The 23,759-nt window shown below is 41.2% G+C and overlaps 2 protein-coding genes across 3 annotated transcripts in view; both read right to left on the reverse strand.

The window, feature by feature from the left end:
• The window catches only part of specc1la (sperm antigen with calponin homology and coiled-coil domains 1-like a), a 26,897-nt gene extending 21,729 nt beyond the window's left edge, over positions 1 to 5,168 (reverse strand). For both annotated transcript variants that reach the window (XR_014894598.1, XM_085293504.1), the window contains exon 1: positions 4,984 to 5,168. The gene's annotated coding sequence lies outside the window, so the exon portion shown is untranslated. The remainder of the gene's footprint in view (positions 1 to 4,983) is intronic.
• A 966-nt stretch (positions 5,169 to 6,134) lies between these two features.
• Positions 6,135 to 23,759, reverse strand: part of LOC146562018 (breakpoint cluster region protein) — a 31,255-nt gene continuing 13,630 nt past the window's right edge. The window contains exons 2-23 of the mRNA XM_085293505.1: positions 23,424 to 23,605; positions 22,018 to 22,122; positions 19,643 to 19,828; positions 18,528 to 18,635; positions 18,242 to 18,302; positions 18,072 to 18,124; positions 17,852 to 17,992; positions 15,057 to 15,178; positions 14,641 to 14,806; positions 14,339 to 14,458; positions 14,086 to 14,161; positions 13,880 to 13,984; positions 13,712 to 13,786; positions 13,102 to 13,199; positions 12,794 to 12,907; positions 10,179 to 10,238; positions 9,178 to 9,287; positions 8,635 to 8,774; positions 8,309 to 8,443; positions 8,092 to 8,197; positions 7,202 to 7,361; positions 6,135 to 7,123 (exon numbers count right to left, since the gene is read on the reverse strand). Coding sequence (XP_085149631.1) covers positions 7,034 to 7,123; positions 7,202 to 7,361; positions 8,092 to 8,197; positions 8,309 to 8,443; positions 8,635 to 8,774; positions 9,178 to 9,287; positions 10,179 to 10,238; positions 12,794 to 12,907; positions 13,102 to 13,199; positions 13,712 to 13,786; positions 13,880 to 13,984; positions 14,086 to 14,161; positions 14,339 to 14,458; positions 14,641 to 14,806; positions 15,057 to 15,178; positions 17,852 to 17,992; positions 18,072 to 18,124; positions 18,242 to 18,302; positions 18,528 to 18,635; positions 19,643 to 19,828; positions 22,018 to 22,122; positions 23,424 to 23,605 — 2,513 coding nt within the window. The 3' untranslated portion in view covers positions 6,135 to 7,033. The remainder of the gene's footprint in view (positions 7,124 to 7,201; positions 7,362 to 8,091; positions 8,198 to 8,308; positions 8,444 to 8,634; positions 8,775 to 9,177; positions 9,288 to 10,178; positions 10,239 to 12,793; positions 12,908 to 13,101; positions 13,200 to 13,711; positions 13,787 to 13,879; positions 13,985 to 14,085; positions 14,162 to 14,338; positions 14,459 to 14,640; positions 14,807 to 15,056; positions 15,179 to 17,851; positions 17,993 to 18,071; positions 18,125 to 18,241; positions 18,303 to 18,527; positions 18,636 to 19,642; positions 19,829 to 22,017; positions 22,123 to 23,423; positions 23,606 to 23,759) is intronic.

The following is a 23,759-nucleotide window of genomic DNA, read 5'->3' on the forward strand; positions in this document are numbered from 1 at the left end:
CATCACTCTAACTTGGTTAAATTTGTAGAAAAAAACATATATATAAAATAGCAAAAACCCGGTGTGTTTTCCACATTCCTACACCAGCATCTGTGATCAATTACAGTATCACAAACAACCTCGCCTAACAAACAACACTCCTGCTGACTCTACATTGTTGGACTGAGTGTTCATAGTATAACAACGTGTTTAAATAAGGGACATTAGATAAGAGGAGACAGTGAATCCTGAATAAAAATCTATGGGAGAGTTCTGTAACACAAAAGAAGCGTCTCCCCTGCCCCTCACCCCGAGAGCCAATCAACAGATAAAAAGAAAAACATATCAGCCACTCATTAGAGTTTGGAATTTCAGAATTTATAAAGGCCACTAAGCAGGAGACAATAGAGAAACACCCTTCAACCATGAGTGTTGATGTTGCACAGAATGTCCACCAGGGGTCACTCTGGAACTCCCTTTTTAGCAATGCCACATAGGAAACAGGCAGCTGTTGGGCACACTTGGGCAGAGCAAGAACAAGTAAATAAGTAACTACATATAACAAATGTTACAAAAATCTGTTTGATTTGTGTGTCAAAGGAAAAAAAAAATCCAATATTCTATATTCTTAATTCACCCAATATCAATATTAGTCTTAAAAATCCTATATAACTTTGCTCTTCTACAGTGCTGGCTGATGGACCAACAACAGCTCAAACAAGATTAGCCTACAGACTGATGTGTGTACCACATATTTTTGACCATGCTCCCATCTGATAGCAGAAGATCTCTGCAGATAGGCAGGGAGGCAGTCTGTAGCTGCAAACTGACTGCCAATGCGTCACAGCCGTTGAACCATAAATTTCCCCTCTATTGCTGGGTTGTTTCCCAACAATTTAAAACAGTGAAAGCAAGATAAAAAGACAAAAGGGCAATAGAGGATCTTAATGAACAGTCAAGCAACAGCAACAACCAGATACCCCACGTTTCAAAAGACAAGAACACTGTTGAGAAGAATTTGATAATATGGAGGTATTTTGGTTATTTAAAGTCCAACAAAGAAGCAGAGCAGCGTGCACTGCCAGTTGTATTGAGAGCGTGTTTCCACTAATTTTTTTTATCATCTGAAGCAGCACCATGCTTTAGAGCACATGCAATGCAAGACTTTACAGTTCCAGACATGTCCTTATGTACCAGAACTTACAATGGAAAATGAAGAGACTGTGATATGAGAAACGCAAGTCTATTTTACTGCAAAACACGCCAATTAGCACAGTTGACAATTTGGCATTTAAGTGGCTGAGTAAAGTAACTGAACCTCATAAGCCAACTCCCTCACCATAAACATTTCTCTCAGATGCTACCTTTTTTTTTTAGGATGGGCAGAGACACTCTTCATGTTGGCTCATGTAACATCCTTTTATTCTATGAATGCATTGTGCAAATATAAAAAGCTTTTTAAGCCTTTTAAGCATGATTTTAGTGTCACTATTTCTACTACTTCTTTGTTTCTTCTATTCATACAGTTATGTCCCTGTAACCACTGAAATTACAACTATGGCTCTCTACCCATTCAGTCACATAGGTGCTTCAAAATAACTGCTCAAATACCTGCCTGGAGGCATTTTGAAGACGGCTGCCGGGTGGCTAAACTTACATTGAGCACAACCGGTTTAAATACAGCTCAAATATTTAACAAACAGCACAGAATGAAAAGGCCAAAGTCCACAATGTTTGCCTGAAACTGGCAGACACGTCTTAAATATTAGCCAGGCTTTTGACTGTTAACAGCACAAGTTTACAGTGGAGGAAGGGTGACTGCTGAACTGACATTCAGAATCTATGAAATACAAAATGACATCAGTTTAAATGTAATAAAGGTGCCTATTTTGATCAGGATGCTGTTGAAAGAAAATATTTATAAATGTATAAATATGTCTGTGAATGTTCTCAGTCATTCAGGTCATTGTAGTCTAGGAAGCTTGGAAAGAAAAGCGTCTGGACTTCTTTAAGTTGCTTGAAGATGTTTCACCTCTCATCCGAGAAGCTTCTTCAGTTCCAAGGTCAAATGGTGGAGAGTCCCAGATTTAAGCCCTATGGGAGTGTCCCTCAAGAGCCTACAAAGGACCCCCTAATGATCTCAACCTAATCACCCGTTTCACACCGAGCCAAGGTGTGAAAACGGGTGTAGGTCACAATCAACCAAGGTTTGGAGTGAACTCATTGTGAAACCTAGCCCTACCCTATCGTGATTTACTGAGATCAAATGGCCCAGGATGTGAGTGGACGTTAAAGGGTCTGGGAAAGGATCTCAAAACTGGATTATAGATGGCAGACAGTTGATGTTGTAAGCCACCACTTCTGTTCAAAGATGGTCCTTCACAGTGGACATAGATGGGGGAGTGAAAGAAGCCATCTATGTCCACTGTGAACAACCATTTTTGAACAGAAGCGGTGGCTTATGACTTCCCAGACACCTTAACGCCCACTCACTTCCTGGGCCATTTGATCTCAGTAAATCACATGATAGGGTGGGGCTAGGTTTCACAATGAGTTCACTCTAAACCTTGGTTGATTGTGAGCTACACCTGTTTTCACACATTGGCTTGTGTAATTAGGGGGTCCTTTGTAGGTTCTTGAGGGACACTCTCATAGGGCTTAAATCTGGGACGCTCCACCATTTGACCTTGGAACTGAAGAAGCTTCTCGGATGAGAGGTGAAACGTCTTCAAGCAACTTAAAGAAGTCCAGACGCTTTACTTTGCAAGCTCTATAAATGCATAAAGGTGCAAAGCTCACTGTAAACCATGCAATTAAAGCTGAGATAAGCCAAGGGGCAAGTTCCCATTATTTCAAATTAACAGAGCTGTTGTAGTTGATTTCGCTGTCAATAAGTGCACTGGATCTGATCCAGGGTTGCACAAAAACATGAGCTTGAGACAAAGAAGAAACAGTGTTTGAGAAAGAGGTGGGGGGGAAAGCACAGTGGTCTAGTAAATAACCCTTCACTGCGCTCTTTCTTTAACTGCGGGGAGGCACTTCCTTGCCATAACATCAGCTTCCTGTGGTGGCGTCTCCCAAGAAAAAGAAGAAGAAAAGAAATGTCGACCCTGCAAGGGTGACTGTTTACAAAGACAAGCAGAGATCAGTCCAGTTGAGACACAGACTTTTTCAAACCTCAAATTTGACTTAAAAAAATGTCTGGTTATTAATGCCAAACAGGAATGAACCATCTTATGACAAAGCTTTAACTATTTAAATCTTTAAATCTATAGACTAGTGAGTGCTTATGGTTTTTGCACTCAGCTGTCAAATGCACATTCATCTATGCAAAGGGGTATTTACCGGTATGTACTGCACCCATACAATAATACCGTTCTCCTGTACACTGCTGTTACTGAGTCAGTCTGATCACCTCCTGCAGTGACACTTTCAGTCACCTGAGAAAGAGCGGCTCCTCTGTTTTGTTTTGTTTTCCCTTCACCACCACATAGCACTGATGCACAAAGAATCACAGCCAACAACTATGTGGTGTAACCACAATATCCAGAACTGCTGACTAACATCTTACTCGTATATCTAAATCCAGTTATCAGTTTGGTCACAGTCCATGTTTAACCACTAACCATGTGAGCTCTTCTCCCAGCGGTGGACCCTCTTTCAAAGACGGGTAAATCCGGTGTTACTTGAATCCTGCCACAAACTCTGTGTCCTTGGGCCTGCTCAGCATATTTATAAGTGCCACAGAGCACGTTAAAAGTAACCGCTTAACTGATTAACTAGTCGTACATTTTCTGTGTTCGGTGCCACTAGAGAAGAAAGTCTCCAAGACTGAGATTTCCCCAAAATGTGTTTTTGTTCTATTCTCAAAGACAAATCATTCATCGGCCAGAGACCACAAAGCTATATTTCCCCTTTACTATCTTCTGGAAACTAATCTCATGAGGAGACCGTGGTATATTGATCTCTCCAAACTGTTGACAAAAGTTGAGAGACATCTGTGGACACCTGGTTTTACATATAAATATATATGTATCTAATTTTCAATAAATGGAGTATACGAATAAGTCACATCTTTGAAACAGCATGGTCAACCAAAAGACAAGCTGAGATATCAGTAGTGTTGACTCCTCTGAAACAGCAACACAAACGTCAGCCCTAATACGACGTGTGAAATGTACACGTATGTCATTTAGCCATTTTATTTTAGGGAAAAACAATCTGCCCACACTACGGAATAAATGAACATTTGTACTACCCTAGGAAAAACAAATAGCATCTTAAAATTATTGACATAACCTAGCTAGCTAGTTAGCTGTACTGTCAGGCAGGCAGTTAGTAAACTTCCTGCTTTGCCTTTCAAAACTAAAGCACCAACCTAGACACGTAAGCACACCCCTCAACAGCTACTATCGAAAATGTCAACAGACGAGTGAAAATAACAGTTAAAGATGACATGAGGTATAATGCACGCAGACACAAGATGTATTTTTTTTAACTGCAGATACTTTTAGCTAATGAAAAATGTTCTGCAGCAAAAATCAGGACATATTTAAAACACTATTTAACAGTTAACAAAGCATAACGGCAACTTTATTTTGAGGGAAAATCTCGATTTAACAATAGCTCTGGTTTTACTGGCACACATGAAACTACTGTACGAATGCCCCCCGCCGAGACTACTTGGCAATCTACTTATTGTGAAATTATTTATGAGATGACTCAAAGCACGCTCGTTAGCTTGACAGCTTATCCAAAATCGGGTGTAAGGGTTAAAACAACATTATAAGCAGTAGTTAAGCCAACACAACTAAGAAAACTAGGCTTGGTTGTTCATGTGACCTCGGCGTAGGTGCCTGCGTTTCTTTTCAGTCTGTTAATTTCACCGCGCTGCCAGCAAGAAATATCAACAATTATGTCGCTAATGCTATTATTAAGCTAACAATGTTAGCATAGCCGGCAAAAAGACAGCGCCCCTCCACTTAACTGCAGAAATATTCCTACCTAAGGTTCTCCTTATCTCCCAGCTTGGCAGGTTAGGGCCCGATAGGCATCCATTTGCGGTCGCTAACAGTCTGCCTAGCCCACAACGTGTTACGGCAGCGGGCAGCACCGGTTTCGGATGTCGGCTCCCTTCTGTTGGCAGCAGCCGCCGCATGAGCCTCTGCCCCCTCCCCGTGTTGGATCACCTCAGCATCACCCGCAGGAGGGACACTCCACTGCCTCCACCATAAGCAAATATGTGGTTAATTTGTAACCAAATTAATATAAATATATATGTATCTAATTAACCAAATGTGGTTAATTTGTAACCAAATTAACGACTTTACACGATTTAATTTAAAATGAAGAAACTGGAAAACCATTTGGATGAATGCTTATCCTCTTTTAATCTCTAAGACTAGTTTGAAATATATCTGAAACCTCAAGTATTATCACACTATTTATGCGGGCGGAAAAGTATCAGAATATAAACATAGACAGGGACCCAGCCACAAATCCGGTCTCTGGAAAACTATAAATTGAGCCTGATTTGGATGTTCGCTCCTGTTTTCACTAATCTAATTTTCAGTGAAAACATTTCATACTCTTGAATGTGGTTTAGGCTCAGTTCAGTACATTTCATTCATTAAAGAGGAATAAACCCCTTATCCTGATGACACTGTATACTGAAAAAGGACACAAGAAGAGTTTAATACTGCCAAGTATTTATTTACATATCACACTGGTCATCCTAAAAGTTATTGCTTATTTCACATGAATCAAAAGCCTTTAGACTTTGTGCTAACAAGTTTAAATACTTAAAATGATTTGGAAAAATGTGAATACACAGTGTTTTTTTTTTTTCACAGAGCTTTAACTTACACTAGGTACAGCATGTCAATGATAAACTTATTAATAACTCTCAATACATGAGTGCATAACTATGCTTCAAGGATCCTACTGGGAAATGTTTGGTGCTCCAGATCATCATATCATTCCCAAGTGCTCTCATTTCTACAGCAGTGTGGTTTTTGTTTTTTATATATATATATATATATATATATATATATATATATATATATATATATATATATATATATATATATATATATATATATATATATATATATATATATATATATATATATATATATATATATATTTTTTTTTTTTTTTTTTTTTTTTTTTTTATTTATTGATTCCAGCTGAATACATCAGTTCAGAAAGAATCTAACCAAAAAAAAGTGGATGCATGAATTATGGGTAAAAAGACAAGTGTGAAATTAACACACAGCACAGTATACATTCCATGGGTGGAAAAAAAGGGCTTTTTCTGGAATGATTTTTCCTTTCACTTCTCTGTACCTCCTCCAAAAAGAATTGGTATGTACATGAAAGTTGGCCCGGACTCCACCAGAAGAACCTGTAAAAGGTCACTACACAAACTGTATAGCACAGAAAACAGTGTTGAGGTCAACATGCCTGCATGTTGCTGCATCTTAACTACAGTTTTCAGTCTTATACGTTTTAAATTCTGTACAAAATTCAGAGTGTGTAAACATTAGGATAACTGAAATGTTCTACTGATCGTCAGCAGGGAAACACTGGCACAGGTGAGCTTGAAACCAAGTCAAACAGATCTACAAAAAACAAAAATATATTTAGACTTCAAAAATATAAGTCTGAAAAAGTCCATCCACCCCACATCTTATAAAATCCAGCAGAAGTCATCCCCTATGGATATGGAGCTGATGTGCACAGTGACCAAACAGAGCGGGGGTAAACATTAACATATCGTATTCTAATATTGCTTTTAAAAATGTAAATTAAAAAAAGAAATCATATATTTTGTCCACACATCATAATCAGATGCTTTTTACTGACACAGCAGGTAAGCTTAAACAGAACAGGGCATGGTCATTATAGCTCCAGGAGAAATGGCTTTGCTCATGGTGGCTGTTTCCAGTTTTCAGTGGGTCGAAGGCTCCCCCTGGTGGTTACATGAATAGGAAACCAGCAGCGTCCACCTGTTGAAGCAGCTGAGCTTCTTCCTCACAGCGGGACGTCGCTGTTATACTTCAGTAGAGAAGAGAAGGCTCTGACGTTTGCTGTCAGGTGTGGGAATGCTGTCAAGCTGAAGGAAGTAGAGAAGGACTTGGACCTATGGAGACACACGAAGAAGGGATCAGACCCATACGGGCTCTCTAAACGCTGCAGTTTCACTCATCACGGGTTTTACCTGAGCCATGACCTCTAGGGACCAGCAGTCGTTCATGGAGATTGGCTGCGAGCTGCTTGAGAGTTTGCTGTCTTTTTCAGACGGCCGAAGCAAATTGGGGCCAAAGACGGTGGCTATGTTGTGCAAAGACATCTTATTGATGATTTCATTTTCAGCCACCCTATAAGAATGATGTAAAAAAAAAAAAAAAATTAGTTTAGCAAAATCCTAACTAAACAGCACATCTTCACCAAAAGGTATAAAATGTAAATGCAAGAGATGAGGTAAAAAGCGATGTCAGCAAACTGATTCTGTACCAAAAGTGTGCAAACAATTACATTCAAATTAGTTACCATAACCATCTTTTACCACACAAAATTCATATTTAACTAAACTATGAAACATCCACCCATCTTCATCTGTTTGTGAGGCAGCAGGGTAAACAGGATATTCCGAATGTCCTTCTGGGCAGCAATGTTTTCTAGTACCTCCTGGGAGATTCCAAGATTTTCCCAGGCCAGATGAGATAAATTCGCTTACGGAAGTTCTGAGTCTACCTCAGGGTTCCCAGAAAATCACAAAGATCAAGTACCACCAAGAACCATGTCTGTGGGGCTTTTCTGATGTGAAGAATCATTGGTTCTACTTTAACCCTATGTTTAAGGCTACATGTCCAGCTACCCTACAGAATAAACTGATTTCAGCTGCTTACAACACTATTCAGAGCTCATGATCATATTCTGCTTTCTCAGTACTCTTTTCACAAAAAATGGCCCTAAGAGGCAAAAAAAACCCCTTGATATATAAATGTAATTCTTTGAAGATTTGACAGTCTTGTTTAATGTTCTTAAAGTGTCTTCTATTTTGATAACTCGGTACGTGCTATAACAGATTTAATGAAAGCTGTTTACTTTTTCAAGTGGTCAAGCAGGAAGAGAAAAGTCAACAGATTAGGCTCCGGTAGGGACAGCAGAAGGTTGACCATACAGCTCTCCTTGGCCACACTGTCAGAAAGAGCTGTAAGGCAGATGCACATATGAATATTCTGGTGACAAAAACAACAAATGTATCTCCTCCTGACCAACAAAGATGCTGTAGGGGTGAGTTAAACATGAGGTGGTGACTAACCAATGCCTCCAGCAAAGTTTGGGTACAACTCATCAGTGAAAAGAGGCTCCGGCAGCTCACGGAAATACAGCTTCAGTGTTCCCGCGATGGCGTTTACGTCCATCTCCCGCATCATGAGAGCCACGTCCTTGTTGTCTGCAAGACAAATGAGACATCGGTCAGTATATACCAAGGAGTACAAGAGCTTTGAGGAAAAAAAAAAAAAAAAAAATACTGAGCAGGGTGGAAGTCGATTTCTCAGGACTCTTTTCTTACATTTGTCTTCACATCAAGTATATTTGTTCTAAAACAGCTGTCTCTGTTTCCCAAGTTTAAAGTGAACTCACTTGAATCAAAGGCAGCCTTCAGCGCCTGAATGTCAGTTGCGACACCAGATACTCTGTAAATCCCAACTTCGTCCATGCCCCGTCGCTCAATCTCCTCTACACACTGGCGGACAATGAGCGGGACCTTGGAGCGTTCTCGCCTATTAATGACACAGTGGCACAAAAACAAGGTTACAGCTACTAAGAATTCCACAGATCGTAGAAACAGGGCATGTAAATCAGACCACAGCTGAATCTATTTACTTTATCACCAGTACTAATGTTTTTAAAGACCACATTTGCATCAATCTGTTCTGACTTGTGGCGGTCTAGCTTCTTTCCTTTTGTTTTTTAGTTACAGTCAAATAAGCTTTTTCCACATAAGGTAGTTTGGCATGTTTCTGGCGTGAATGACAAAATGAAAAAAATCCCCTTTGGTGCTTCACCTTTAGGGTCCTGGTGTTACGCCAAAAACAAACAAACTTTCACATATACTGACATAATGAAACATGTTAACTCTTACAAATAGATAACAATGACAGTCAACACATAACAGCTACTCACTTTGTTACTGCGTTGATTTTCACTCCAAAGACGCCAGACTGCTTCCTGGAAGGCATTCGCTTCAAACTGAACTCTCTGCCGGTGAACTTCATGGAAAGCTTCACCTCAATCTGACAAAAAGATTAGATAAAGTCAGCCTGAGTGATAACAACAAGTCCAATCCTAAAACATAACATAAAGAGGCAGCAAAGCGACTTGATGATGTCTGTTTTACTGGACTGTTAATCAAAAGTTAGCAACTGTTGGCAAGTGGCCAAAGCAGGCTGGCAAGTCGAGCCCAATAGACCCCCATATTTATATATTACTTTGGTTCAAGCTCATTTCTAGCGTCGATTTTTCATCTTGGACTCTACTAGAGTAGCTTTGCATGATTCACAGTTGAAGATGGTCCACAGTTATCATATTTATTTCATCCACCATCTGAAACAAGCTGCTCTCCCTCCCTGCGTCCTTGCTTTAAGCCAGCTTTCTTTGGCCAGGCTGCCTCTCTCAAACTGAAGGTTTTAACAGCACGTCTGCGGGGCTTCTTTGCTCAGAGCAAGAGCTACTTGCCTGAGATGTTATTATGTTTACCTACTTTCATTGCACTCGTCACTCAGCTTTTAGCTCACTGGGATTACTCGCACATGCTCTGACATCATTGTCTTAATCTTAATATGAGATAAGGAAAACATAGCTGATCTCCTTTAACAACGTGGCACAGTTGATTCCAGTTAAACAGAAACACAAAAACAAACGAACTGGTTAAACGGAAGATGATGGATGGCATATTTGAGACATCTTAAAGTGGATTTTAAGCAGCCTTAATACTTTCTTAATATCTATTCATCATTAATAAGAGGAAATGGTGAGACAAACAAGGAGAACCAGCATTTAAATCTCAACATTTATCTTTCCAGTAAATTTTGTGTGGACTCGACACTGAAACCCATCAATCAGCTGCCGACTTCGGTGTCATTCCTAATTTAGCCGGTTCTCTCTGGTCAGCTGGAAACACTCACCCCATTCATGGTGATGACTGTCCTCTGCCAGTCTTTACTTTGTAGCGTCTGTGGATCCAACTAGAAGGAAAGAAAAATAAATAAAATGGACAATGAGTTCACAATTTAAAAAACAGAAAACATGCGCCTATTGATCTGAACTGAAAGTTAGTGAGCGAGAACAAATTTAGGGAAAATTTCAGTGTAATTGCACCACATGTCTCTGCTGGTGTTATCCCATTCCACTAATCTATTTGAGGCATGTGACTAACAGCAACTGCCAGCTTTTATTTACAGTGATCAGGCATGAGTAATGTGATAACATCACGCCCTCACCACTAAGCACCGTGTCTGTCCAATGCGACAGATGTTCTGTCACCCAAGAAACCATCGAATCTCACTGAGATAATCCTTTGCTCGGTGAAAACAATTTTCTTATATAATGCTTCTTTATCCAAAAGATAAAAAAAAACAATCACAGGCGCTACACTACACGTTCTAAACCTCAAAAGAGTTCAAGCCTGACAGAAATAGGGTTTTAGATATCTGCCAGGAGGAGGAAAAAAGTGCTTTCCGAGACAGCCCGCAGCTCACTTCCACATTACCACATTACCTTTGGTCTGATCAGACTGCTGCGGACTCTCTCCCACAAACGGGCCCCTGTACTCGTGGGTTTTCTTAGAGTTGCGTCTCCCTCTTCTTCAAGCCTACCCTCTGCCTGATCCATGATCTCCTCTTCCTTTGGGTTACTCTCGCTCTTTATTTCTGGCATTTGCGTTTCTCAACTCCGAAAAGCTTTTTCTGCGGACTGATGGTAAACAAACAAAGAAAGCAGCACTGTTCCACGGATATCACAATTTTCCAAGCCGGCACACTAACAAGAGCAGCAGGTCCTTGTTCCCCGAATAACGAGCCATTGAAGAATATTGATCCTCTTCATTGAATCTTTAGTAAAAAAAAAAAAAAAAAAAAAAAAAAAAAAAAAAAAATCGTGTCCCGCTGTCCCATCTTCACATTCATGCAATATAAGACTCCATATCCTTTCATTCCACTGGAAGTCAGAAAGGAACAAAGCCACGCCAGTCAGCCACGTTTGCTTGCGTGTTGTTCTACCTCCCAGATGGATTTGGGGGATTAACTCCTGAGAATCCCCTCCTACCCTCATTACCAGCATGCTTCACCCCTGCCGCTGCAAGGAGTGTTGGCTGGTAAATTTGCATATCAAGTAGCCTAAAGAGGATCCTCTCAGCCTAGTTACCGATTAGCACTATTGACCTTTAACATCAGAACTAACACGTGCCTCGTCTTCCTCATATCTGACGCATTACTTAATATTCAAATCCACGATACACCCGACTGGTGCCCTACTTCGGAGCTGCTAGCAAATATCTGAATGCTACCCCCCACCATGCCCCCTCCTCTAAAGCTCCGCTGTGTTTTGACCCACCTGTCCAGCAGTGAAATCCCTTCACTGCCAGATCAAACAGAGCCGTGAGTCTTTCTCGCTCTGTTATACTCTGGAGCAGTGCCAGCAGCTACATTCGGTCAACCACAAAGTCTAATCCGTCTCCTGTCACTACACCCAATCAGGGGGTCAAGCTGAAGTGACCCAGTGGCAACCTCAAGACTCATTTCTTTTTCCAAAGGCAAAGGGCTCCCACAGGGCAGGATTAGCCAACACAGATAAGACAACACTGTGAAGTGGCCAGAATCAACAGACTAGAGGGCGCAAGCTCAATTTACAGAGGCAGAGATTTGTGCGTGGAAATGTTAAGATTTAAAGTCGAGATCAGTATCAACACTGGTCTATAAAGACCAGGGGAAACATCGGCCAAATAGCGTTTATGTATACAGCCTTTAATTCACTCATTTTGCTGCACAAGTTCACATATGTAACAGAGTAAAAGGTTTACAAATGAAACTTTCAGTTGAGTTCTTTACTGTGATGAAGAAAAAAAGAGCCTGTGACAGGCTGAATTAATGAGACTCACTAATGCTGACCACAGTTTAAAGGGTTCACAAAATGTTATTCCCAGCTGGAATTAGTGTGTTGCTTTGAGCTCTTTGTAGAAGTCTTTCTGCTGACTGTAATATTCCTGCTGCATCTGAGAATCCAACGACTTGCTTCTTAAAGTCAAAGTGTTGCATGCATTTATGCACATGCCATAATGGCGCCAACTTCATGAATTATAAATTGTAATAATAAATTATACCCAAAATGTAGACTGAGTACACCAGGACCTGCCAGCAAATGGCAGTGTTCACAAGTTGTTTTTTTTACATCATACAGTATCCCAGTGTCCTGGCACTGACATCATTTTTGTTGACCAACTTTAAAAAAAATATGTGTAGTCACGCAAAATATTATATAAACTGAACCATTTTCTAAACTCCCAGATGTTCATACTGATTTGAAGCGCCTTGAGGCGACTTTTGTTGTGATTTGGCGCTATATAAATAAAATTGAATTGAATTGAATTGAATTTGGACCAAAGGAAAGCTGCTATCGGTCAGATCTTGAACTGGTAAATCTAATAAGAAGTATCTTAAAACTGTAATCGTTCTTTGAAGTTGTTTTTTTTATACAAACATACAAACTTCTGCTGTGACCCACATCTTCTGTGTTTTGTCTGTACCTTTATTTGTCCTTTAGCCACAATCTTGTCTGTGACCTCTCCGTCTTCTTTGCAGCACTTCTCGTAGCAGAGCAGCCTCAGCGTTTGAGAGCCCTCCAGTTCAATCTCAAACTCCTTGTGCAGGAACAGAACAAATGCTCATTAGGTTTCAGCCGTGTGCACATTTGTGTGAATTTTTGAATTTCCTTGAGTATACAATGGAGGTTTTTTTTTTTGAACTACTCAAATAATTTCATGCAAAATATGTGGGCGAGTTTTTTGCTTGAGTAAAGGGACGTCTTTTTCTGCTTACGGATTTGTCTTCTCACCTCGTTCCAGTTGGGCTCTGTGCTGTCTCTGTACATGCGTGTTTTAGCTTTGTTCACAAAGTAGCCAAAGGCATCCACCTCCAGAGAGCAGTACAGGTCTAGCGGGTGGAAGCAGAAGAACAGTTGAATCAAAGTGAAACTTAAAACTGAGCATCCACATTAGTCACCCAGCTGAGACATGCCCAGACTGTGCTGTGTGCTTCCTCTGTCTCTGCAACTGACTGCTGGCTTTGGACCAGAACCCTCTCTTTCTCTTTAGTTAATGTGACTCTGATATTCATTTCCCAGTAAATTTGTCCCAGTCAACATCACTGGCTGTTTCCTGGGAACTATTTTTTTTAAACACACTGTGACAAACAGTGTAAAGTTTCTCAAGCAGGCGGTGATTTGAGCACTCAAAGGTGTATTTGAAGAGGCTTGTTCATGACTAATCCCACTTGTTCTCCTGCAGCTGCCCTCCCAGCTGACAGCCGCAGAGAGACAGAGAAAGCGAAAGGGAGGAAGCGGGATGGGTCAACACACAAAGTGATGTGAAACTACATGCAACCTTTACAGTAATCAACAAAATGATTTCTATTTAGAAAAAAAACAACAACTTTAAGACGCCTACTCAAGCTCTGTTTGAGCCCCGATGCAGAGTGGACAATGACATTCAGGAAGCCATATAAACCAGGTGACTCATCATCTGTGGAAGGAAAGGAGGCAGGAGGGTCAAATGTTAAGTACAACACAAGGCTGTATTAAAACGTAGATTTAATCCAATGCTATACAATCTTACCCTCCTTATTCATTGTCATTGGAATTGTGTGAACAGTCTGGAGCTTCACACACGAGTTGGTGAGCATCTGCAGCTCCAGAGAAGTCAGAGAGAAGCTTTTAAAGCCTGTATGTTACAGTGAAAGGGGGTGAAAATAACATTGAAGCTGCTTCAACAGTGCTGCCATCCTGTCTTAAATTTTTATAAGAAAAAAAAAAAAAACATACACTTTTTCTGCTGCTCACGAATGAGCTCCCTCCACTCTGCACGCTCGTAATCAGAAGAGATCAGAAATGTGAAGCCCTGAAAGGCAAAAGGGGGAAGAGTATTTCAATAGTTTCTTGAGCTCAAATGGTGCAATTTCATTGTATCAACTGCAGAGGGCAGTAAAAACCAAATTAACAATGATAGAAAAAACCTATTTCATATAAAAAGTCTTTACTCCTTTCCCTAATTCCCTCCTAAGGACCCCTGACTCACTTTGCCGTTTCTGTTGGCCACCCTGAAAGCCATGTTGGGAGACATGAGAAGCAGCAGGGACTCTTGCTCTGACAACTTCTTCCTCAGTCGCTCAATCACCTTGGACCCTTTAGTGGTTCTCTGCAGATAAACAGGAGCAGCGTTAATGCAGTGCAGGCCTGTCTAGACACTCAGCTCTACTCACATGTTAATCTGTACTTCCTCAATTTATTTTTGCTTGTTTTTTTGGTACAAAGCAGTCATCACCCTGGTGGTATGATGCTGTTTGTTCTGAACTCTGTCACATATGTTTCTGTAGTCACCTTCTCTCTTTGGATATCGTTCTTGATCTGGGAGATTTTGATCTTCAGTGCATCAATCTCCTCATCCTGAACGAGAGGAACGGGGCTGGACTCGCAGTCCTCGATGGTCTGAAAGGTCAGGTCAGCCAGGGGGATGTACCACTTACAGTCATACTGTTGCCCTTTCCTGTTGAAATACAAGATACAAGAAGGCTACAAATAAATATATTTTTTAGCTGCCTTTATAATCGCTTGTTAGCAGCGTCAGAGTACAAAAACTGTTTGTTCAAACTGAAATAGTTCTATTTTCAGCAAAGGACAATTTAAGTTCCTGGGAGGAGTCACTCTCATTTCCCCAACGGGGGTTTAAACCAGTGGATGTTCCAGGTCACATGCCTGCATCTGTAACCTCAGGCTGGACGCTGACCCAGACTCACCCTGCAGCCTGTTTCTTCAGCTTGGTGCAGAGCAGCAGGTCGGTGAAGAGGAAGACGTGACGGAGTTTCCTGGAACCTTCCACCAGCTCCACCATAAAGCGATCCCTCAGGAGCTGACGGTTCTGCCAAAGGAAACAAGGGATCAGTGTGTACAAAGCATGTCACATCTCAACCAGTATACCTATCCTGCTGCAGGGTAAACAGTGGCACACCACAGGAGGTGCTGAGAGTACACCGTCTAATTTAGGTTTGACGTTGTTGCGCCGTTTAAAATGGTTTCACATTATATAAGTGCTGATGGTTGTGAATACTTTAAACGCTGCGGTGTTGCTACTGCTCTCAGATGAATTCAACCCAGTAGTATTTATCCACCCAGATTGTTTTGAAGTGAAATGCCCAGTGCTGGAAATAAAGGCTATTACGACCTTCGCTTATATATAATGGAACTAAATGAAGCTTGCCTTGTAGTGTTCAAAACGCCAAAAAGTACAAGAGAAAAACTCAGCAGTAAATTCTCTTTCCAGAAACTTTAATCCAGTGAACTTTTGCTGTGGGCAGTTTCACAAAGGAGTTGCCATGTTGATACACACAACTAAACCACATTAATAAGCATCATTATTACTAGATAGAATATTGGTTTTAGCCTCTATGAATAGTTTGTCCCTTCCTGTACAAATGCTGGAGGGAGTAATTGTTTCAAAACAAACCCATTTGGATGTTGTAAAGGATTAAAGTTAGGGGAATGGTTGTATTGGCTGGTGGATGTAAACACAGACCGCTAATAGTTTCTCTGCTAGTTCAATTCACTAACCAGGTTTCTTTTGCCATAGCTGTGTTTGCGCATCAGTTTTAATGAATGAATGTCCATCTTTTGTATACAGTTTATGCCCGTGAATAAAGGGTAGCTCTAGAGGCCGCATGATAGAATGTAAACATAATGGCGTCATCTGAGCATACTACGCACATATGCTCAGCTGCTCATTTACACAAATCTAATCAGTCAATCACATGGTAGAAACTCCTGTCATGAGTTTATCCATGTAGAGATGGTCAAGACAACTTGCTGAAGGTCAAAGTGAGCATCAGACTGGGGAAGAAAGGTGATTTAAGTGAATTTGAACGGTCTGAGTATTCCAGAAACTACTGACCTACTGAGATTTTTTCACACGACTATTTCTGTAGTTTACATCGAAGGTTCCGGAAAAAAAGCAAATATATGCAGTGAGCGCCAATTCTCGGGGTGAAAATGCCTTGTTGATGCCAGAGGTCAGAGGGGAATAATCAGTCTGAAAACAGTCAGGAAACAATAACTCAAATGCCCACTTGTTGAAACAAGATATGCAGAAGAGTTTCTCTGAACACAGCACATTAAACCTTGCAGAAGACCACACTGGGTGCCAGTCCTATCAGCTAAGAGCAGAAAACTGATGCTACAATTCACACTGGCTCCAAAATTGGACAACAGAACACTGAAAAAAATGGAAAAACATTGCCTGGTCTGATTTGGTATAACCAGCATGAAAGAATGAAGCTTGATCTCGGGGGTGACTGTCTCTTTAAGCCTCTTATGCTCTGTGTTTCAGGTTCTTATTTGGCAATAGGTTCTGATACTGGAGCCTGAGCTTATGCTGTACAATGTGATGACACTAAGCTTTCCTGCAACAGCATGCATCTAAATTCCTTTTCTTCCCTCTGACCTCTGGGATGAGGCTGTTTACAGTGACACTGCCCATATGAGACACTGCCATCCCACACCAACCACAGTCTGACAAAAACAAGGAAATCACTGCAGCATGGTTTTCCTCTGCCGTTTTTACACCAGCTCGGTTCTGGCAAGTCACAAACACGCTGGTGAAGGACTCAAGCACGTTCGACACCATCCTGGTTTCTGAAAGAGGTGGCAGGGTTACATCCGCTTATTGTTCTGCGACTTAAACAAGACCACAAACTGTCAATAATCCAATGGAAAAAAACAACAGCTGTCACTGCACAGAGTTCACACCCTTCTAATGCTATATGTTGCTGCACTAAAATGACAACTGAGGCATGCACACCGGAGGTGAAGCTAAACACGCTCGCAGGTTTAAACGCTCGGGCTAATTACAGGCGGTCACGTTGCAAAACATCAACAATGGATGCACATTTAGTCACGAGGTGAGCGCAAACAACAACAAACCCATATTTTCAATTGATAGCCAAGTCATGGCTTGTTATCTGTCGATCTCTCAGCAGGCGTTCAGACTTCCTGAACAATAAGCAAAGGAATGTCCTGGAAAACTTTCTTGAATTTGACATCCTATCCTGGTGGGCAGAACCGATTCCCAGGAAAAACAGAGGAAGTTCTCAACTGGGTCATCTGACTCAGACCCCAGAGGTGCGTGACGCAGGGGGAGACAGAGAGGTCAGGAAGCACTACTAAGCCCGTACACGCCCACTGCGAAAAGCAATTTAGACAGTAAAAGTTGATAAGGCGTCATTTCTGGGAAGCAGGGATGGACCAGCTCTGAGGGAAGGATGGGAGTGAGCACAGAGGTAATCGACGGATTTTCCTGGAGACCCCTCAACTCCGGTGTGTTTGCACGGCTTTGTCATGAGCTTCCTCTACGCTCCACTTCCTTCATGGCTACATCAGACAGGGTGAGATGACTCAGCAGCAACCTGACACACGCTTTTACAGCAGCTTCCAGGCACCTTGAACATTTTACTGTCAACAGTCCAGATAAAGTGGAAATTGCAGGCGTGGGTGTTCATTGAGAAAGTCAAATATATGAGCATAGTATTGATTAAACGCTGACCTCTCCTTTCTTTACTGTCATGGACTGCCTGCGCGGTGTGATCTCTTCATTTATACTGGACAGGAAGTTCTGGGAGATGCGCAGGGCATCCTGTAACAGCGGATAGTCTGGGTGGCTGGAAGGTGTGTGCTTCAGTAAGTCCTAGAATAGAGGAAATATGACAAACAGAGTTGTAGGAAAGTCTTCATATGGATAAAATGAAGCTCCATATCCAACTTACATGCAGAACAAGAGTACTGCGCGTCACTCTGTCCACAGGCTTGTAGAGGAGAGCTGTGGAGGAGGAGGAGGAGGAGGAAGAGTCAGTTCAACAGGCCTCATCACAACTCAACTACTCCTAGCAATATTGATTAACGTGGAGGCGCTGTGTTCATCTGAGTCACTACTCACTTTCCAGTGAATATTTAGCCGACTGGTCTTTGCAATCCTTTGTGCTTCTGACCATGAGATTCTGCCAGGAAGTCAACACCAGAGGAAATATTTGGAATAAGACAAAAAAAACTTGAGAAACCACAGTAACTGACCCACGGAGCAATTAAAACAACTGCTGCAGTCGCTCAGCTCATTACACTGCGAGGACTGCCGAAAACAGCCCTGTCATCACTTGTCCCGGGGAGCTGCACAACATCAAACACTTGCCTGCTGCAGTCCTGCTGTGCGTAGCATGATTACATACCTCAGATATCTCTGCAAACTGAGCGTTTGCCTGGCAGCACTTGTCTGCCGTCTCCACAGCAACCTTATAGTTATCCACAAAGGCCCGGTACACTCCGAGCTGGCTGGCCTAAAGGGCACAAGCAGATAAAGCTTAGACTCGGATAGATTTTACTAGTCTGTTAGCACCACAGTGTCACAGTGTGCTGTGCCTGCTCAGGCACGAGTTGGCAGGAATACAGAGGCAACTGATAAAGCAGAGTGTGATTCAATGTTTGTGCACGTGTTTATAGAAATCCCTGCATGTATGCATCTTTAATCTTTCGTCATCCAGTGGCAAACACTGAGGTAGCTCTTATTCATTAACGTTCTATAGAGGATTTTTGCACTCCTTTACTGCTTGTCATGTGGCGAAACAAGGCTTTTATCTGGCCAGGAGACGACTCCAGGCAGTCTACTCAGATGTGCAAGATCCACTGAGGATTACATTACAGCCAAAGACTCCCACCTTTCCCCTCTCCAAGTCTCCCCTCTTTTAACGCTCATTAATGATCAAGGAATGACATTTAAGGAGCACTATAATTAGCATCTGAAAGTTACTGACTTGAGGAATGGTGGTCTCTTTGATCAAAAACCAACATGCAATTTGGTGGTTGGAGGTTTCGTGTTATTTGATGCTTGCTCTTTTTATCCAAAGGAGAACTGAGTTTAGCTGAAAGGACTGCCACTCTTTATATGGTGGCTAAATTCTGCTTAAACTGTTACAAATCAAATCAAATAAAGGAATGTTTCACTTTTATCAGCTCATCAAACACTTTGTTGTTCACTGCGTTCAGACTTCCTTGTTTACTTGTCTGTTTCTGCCGAATTCCAAGTTAATAGGAGTAACGGAAGAACATGTTCTGGCTAAAGCTTTTCATTCATGTGTCATAAAGCAACCGTCCATGAACAACAGGTGACATTTGTCTTTTTTTCCCAGCACCAGCTGTACCAGTGAGATCATTATGACAGAGGATGAGAGTTAACTGGAAGAGCAACATTCTCAACTTACAGTTATGTTGAGACTGACTTTTTTGTTTTCCAGCTCATCCCATTACATCAAACAAAGCTAAGTAAGTAAGCAAGCTGCTTAGTTACCAGCTTCTGGAAAAGGTCGCCCACACACTGCTGGTGGCTCCAGCTCTCTACTCGAGGCAGCAGAGCATCATAGAAGTCTTTGTGGATCTCATGAAGCTCCGGTACTTTGAAGAAGATGGTCTCTATCTGCTGGATGGTCAGCATCGGTTGGGATGTTGTGGCTGCTGCCCTCAGAGGTTTCATGGGCTACAAAAATAATCACAACCATATATGACCATTTATAAAGAATAACTGAAGGCCTTGCAAAATAGTAACCACAGAACATGAGTCAATACAGTAAATGCCAAAGGTGACTGACGTGTTTAGTAGCATTAGCTAAGATTAGCTAACATGAGATAATTCTAAAAATGTGAACACTGTGTCTGCAAAAACACCAAAAAACAGTTTAGCAAAGAAATTTGTCATATAACTGCAAGTTATCTTGTTTGTTTGCATGAAGAAAATCTATTATTTACTATTTAAAAGGGTTGGACCAGTCTCTATGCTAACAAAATTAGCTTACGTCAGCTATCTTATCAAAAGTTATACAAAATAAGGTAACAAAATTGTAATAATTGGATTCATTTCTAGTGTGTTTCTAATGCTAAGTGTGCTAGGTTTCAAATTGCTTTTTCTAGTTTTATGACAAAGTATAAAAGTACTTTGCTACAAATCCTGCATCCATTATTTTTAAATACGCAAGTATTAGCATAAATATATTCAGTCCTGTAAAAAGTGAAGTACACCTTTCCTGCTTCAATAGGAAATATAAGTAAGTCACATTTTGATAATCAAATGCAAATTAATTGATCATCACCAAGTTTGAGCATCTCTATAAAATCAGAGGTTTAGGCAGTTTGCTGGTCCGGAGCATTCAGGTGTGTTGACAACACCACAGTCTTCAAATCAGCAGACAACCCAGCAAATTCACGCAAAGATAAGGCCGCACTATGATCAGATTAGGAAAAACAAAAAGCCAAACAAGAGCTACATCTCGGACTTCACCGGCCTCAGTTAGCATGTTGCAGTTTATGAGAGTACAATTAGAACAAGACTGAACAAGTATGGCTTGTTTGAAGGGTTTCTGGGATAAAGCCTGTTCTCTCTGACAAAACAAAAAACAAAAACGTAGCAGCACAGTCTAGGTTTTCAAAGTAGAATATGAGCAAACCACAAGACTTCTAAGAAAAATGTCCTTTGGAAATACAAGACCAAAGTGGAGCTATCTGGCCATAACACACACCGGCACTTCAGGGAAAACCCAAACACAGCATATCAGCACAAATACCTCATACCAGCTGTGAAGCACATATGAGGTGGTTAAGGTGAAGGGGCGATAATTTGATGATTCTGCCTTGTTTTACAGCCACTGATCAGCATTGAACTCCAGAATACTTTGGTATACACAAGAGTGAAATATGAGGCCATCTGTTCAACAGGTAAAGTTTGGCCAAAACAGTCATGCAACAGGACAATGATCTCAAGCACAGCAGCAAATTTACAACAAAAGGGCAGAAAAAGAAAAGAATCCAGTTGCTGCAACGTTGTGATGAGGCCAAAGTCCAGGCTTCTATCTGACTGAAATGCTGTTCACACACAACTACTTCCAAAACCCGATGAACTGAAGCAACAACGTTAAGAAGAGGGGGCCAGAATTCCTCCTCGACGACATGAGAGACTGATAAAGTTGTACAGCAAACAACAATAACTTCAAGTTATTGTTGCTGTGATATCTTGTGGTTCTACACCCATTAAATCGTGGGGTCGGTTTTAGCTTTTCTCTGGATTGCATGTTCATGCACGTCCTTGTTACTTGTATGAACATGAAGACATTTTTTTTTCCCCACAAAGTCAAAATGCTCATTGCTCACAGTGACTCATATTCATTCAGTCATTAGTACCTCACTTACAGGCGTTTCAATTCATTTACACATTGCTGAATACCTTATTCTAAAACATTATCAGTTTATATACTTTGTATTCGCCCACAAAATAACTATTGGCTGAATCTTTTAAAATAATACAATATAAAGTATAATACTTGCAAAAGTAGAATGTAGCATGACATAGAAATACTAAAGAAAAGAATAAGAAAATTGAACTTGTTTAAAAATACTTGCATTACACCACTAAATTAAGTTTAATTAAGAGGCCCTCAGGAGACAGGAATTAAAATAGCTTGTTTAAGACAAAGGAGGACTGAGTGGATGGATAAAAGGTGACTATAACATAACTGAGGGTTTTTGTGAACTGCAAGTCAGGCAAAGCTGCACTAATGGATTCCCAGAATAAAATTATAAAACAGCTGAAAATGACCTTAATAGGTCCCATTTTCAGCTGCTACTAAACTAAAGCTAAGAACGTCTTTTAAAAGCCTGTTTTCATATTACACATACTATCAGCAGGGCCTCCAGGTGGCTGAGGTAGGTCTCTTCACTGGCCAGGATTCCTGACAGAACCCACTTTCTCATCTCTAACCCCTTCTCCTGATCCAGCTCCACCTGAAACAAACACGGGAAGAAAGAAAACAGTTGGCAAACAGGGAGAAATGGTATTCACCTACACAAAAGTCACACAGTCACAGTAATGATATGCCATTTATCAACGTGTTTGATCTTTACAAAAGCTGCCTGTGCACCTCTGCAAACCCCCAGCTGCAGATATTTTTGCTGTGGGATTATAGGAGTCCAGATTTGTAGGAGGTCTGTAGGAGTTTTACATTCCAAGAGGACAGCAGCAGAAACTCCTAGCATCTTGAGGAAGACAAATGTGTTTCTGATCCTGGAGTTGTTAGTCCAAACAGGTCAAAGACATCTGTCACCCCCAGTAGGAGTCATTCAATGAGAAACTCACTGGAGCACTGATTGCATCAAATGCTTCCATTATATTTGCTAAATAAAAAAAGAAGAAGAAGAAGAAGAAGAAGAAGGAGGAGGAGAAGCTGCAAGTCAAGTGAACCCACCCTCCACCATGATTTCGGCTTTGAAGATCACCAAGTGTACACATCAGAGGATAAGAATACCGCAGATAGGAGAGGGGCAGACTGGAGGGGGAGGGGAGCGCCGTCTCCTTTTAACATCTGTTTACACACAGTATGTTTGCTGAGTATGTATGGTCTTTTTCAGCAACGCTGAAAAGCACTCCCATCTGGGAGCTACATGGCAAACACGCACTGGATGTTTTATTGTTGCGGTATGGATGCCTGAGCTTGGGTATCATTGTTAATGCCTCTCTGAAGGGCGCCTTATTTAGTTTGCTTGTCACTTTCAGTGGCTAAAATTTTTACATTTCAGCACCAGAAATCACAAACTGTGGGGACGTGCAGTTTGTAAGTTGGAGGCCTTTATTTAAGAAGGCAGGGTGTGACAGCAAATGCCATCAAGATATATTATGGGAAATATAGGATCACACTTTTTTTAAAGATCTTACTAAGTAAAAAAAAAAAAAATTTAGCAATAACAATCTTTTAAAGATTACCACAGTGCTAAGACACCGTTATGTCATAAGACTGGCACTGTGCCACATTTTGAATCAAGTCATTTGTTCCTCCAGCATCAAGCAGCAAAAAGCAAATTCCTCAACATCTTGCAGCACGTTTATCACTTATGTGCACATAAAGCATGTGGGAGCAGAATCACAAGCAACAACAGGAAAACTGAAATGAAATGAGGAAGGCCTGGGCTTCCAAAGGGTGATATTGGAAGAAGTAACTTTTCCACAGAACTGAGAAACCACAGCTACGAAATACGTTTGGAGAGATGGCAATGAAGGACTCTAACTGTAGTCATTAAAGCAACACTACCGACAGCGGGGAGTCCAGAGAACCAGATGACTGGTTGTCTCGGTTGCTCCTGATTTTAGAGCGGAGCCGTGGCGAGGAGGTAGGAGATCCCGTGAAGGACAGAGGTCCGTGGCGAGGCCCAAGCTCGTCTGAATGCTCCAGGTCGTAGCCATATGATGGAGAGTTTTCGTTGTAGGATGCCTCTGTGAGAAACAGTGAAACAAAGCATAATAGTCACATGGTGTGCTATTAAACTGTTAGGCCGTGTAGTTAAAGCAGAGAAAACATCATGGGAAATGCAGCAAACTGGAGCTTCAGTTTTTGTCAATTGTGAATAAGCCAGAAGGTGCTAACACA

The sequence above is a fragment of the Mchenga conophoros genome, linkage group LG12 (genome assembly GCF_057382185.1).
Source record: "Mchenga conophoros isolate Kocher_MC1m ecotype Shallow Benthic linkage group LG12, M_conophoros_male_GT1.1, whole genome shotgun sequence".
NCBI classification, from domain to species: Eukaryota; Metazoa; Chordata; class Actinopteri; order Cichliformes; family Cichlidae; genus Mchenga; species Mchenga conophoros.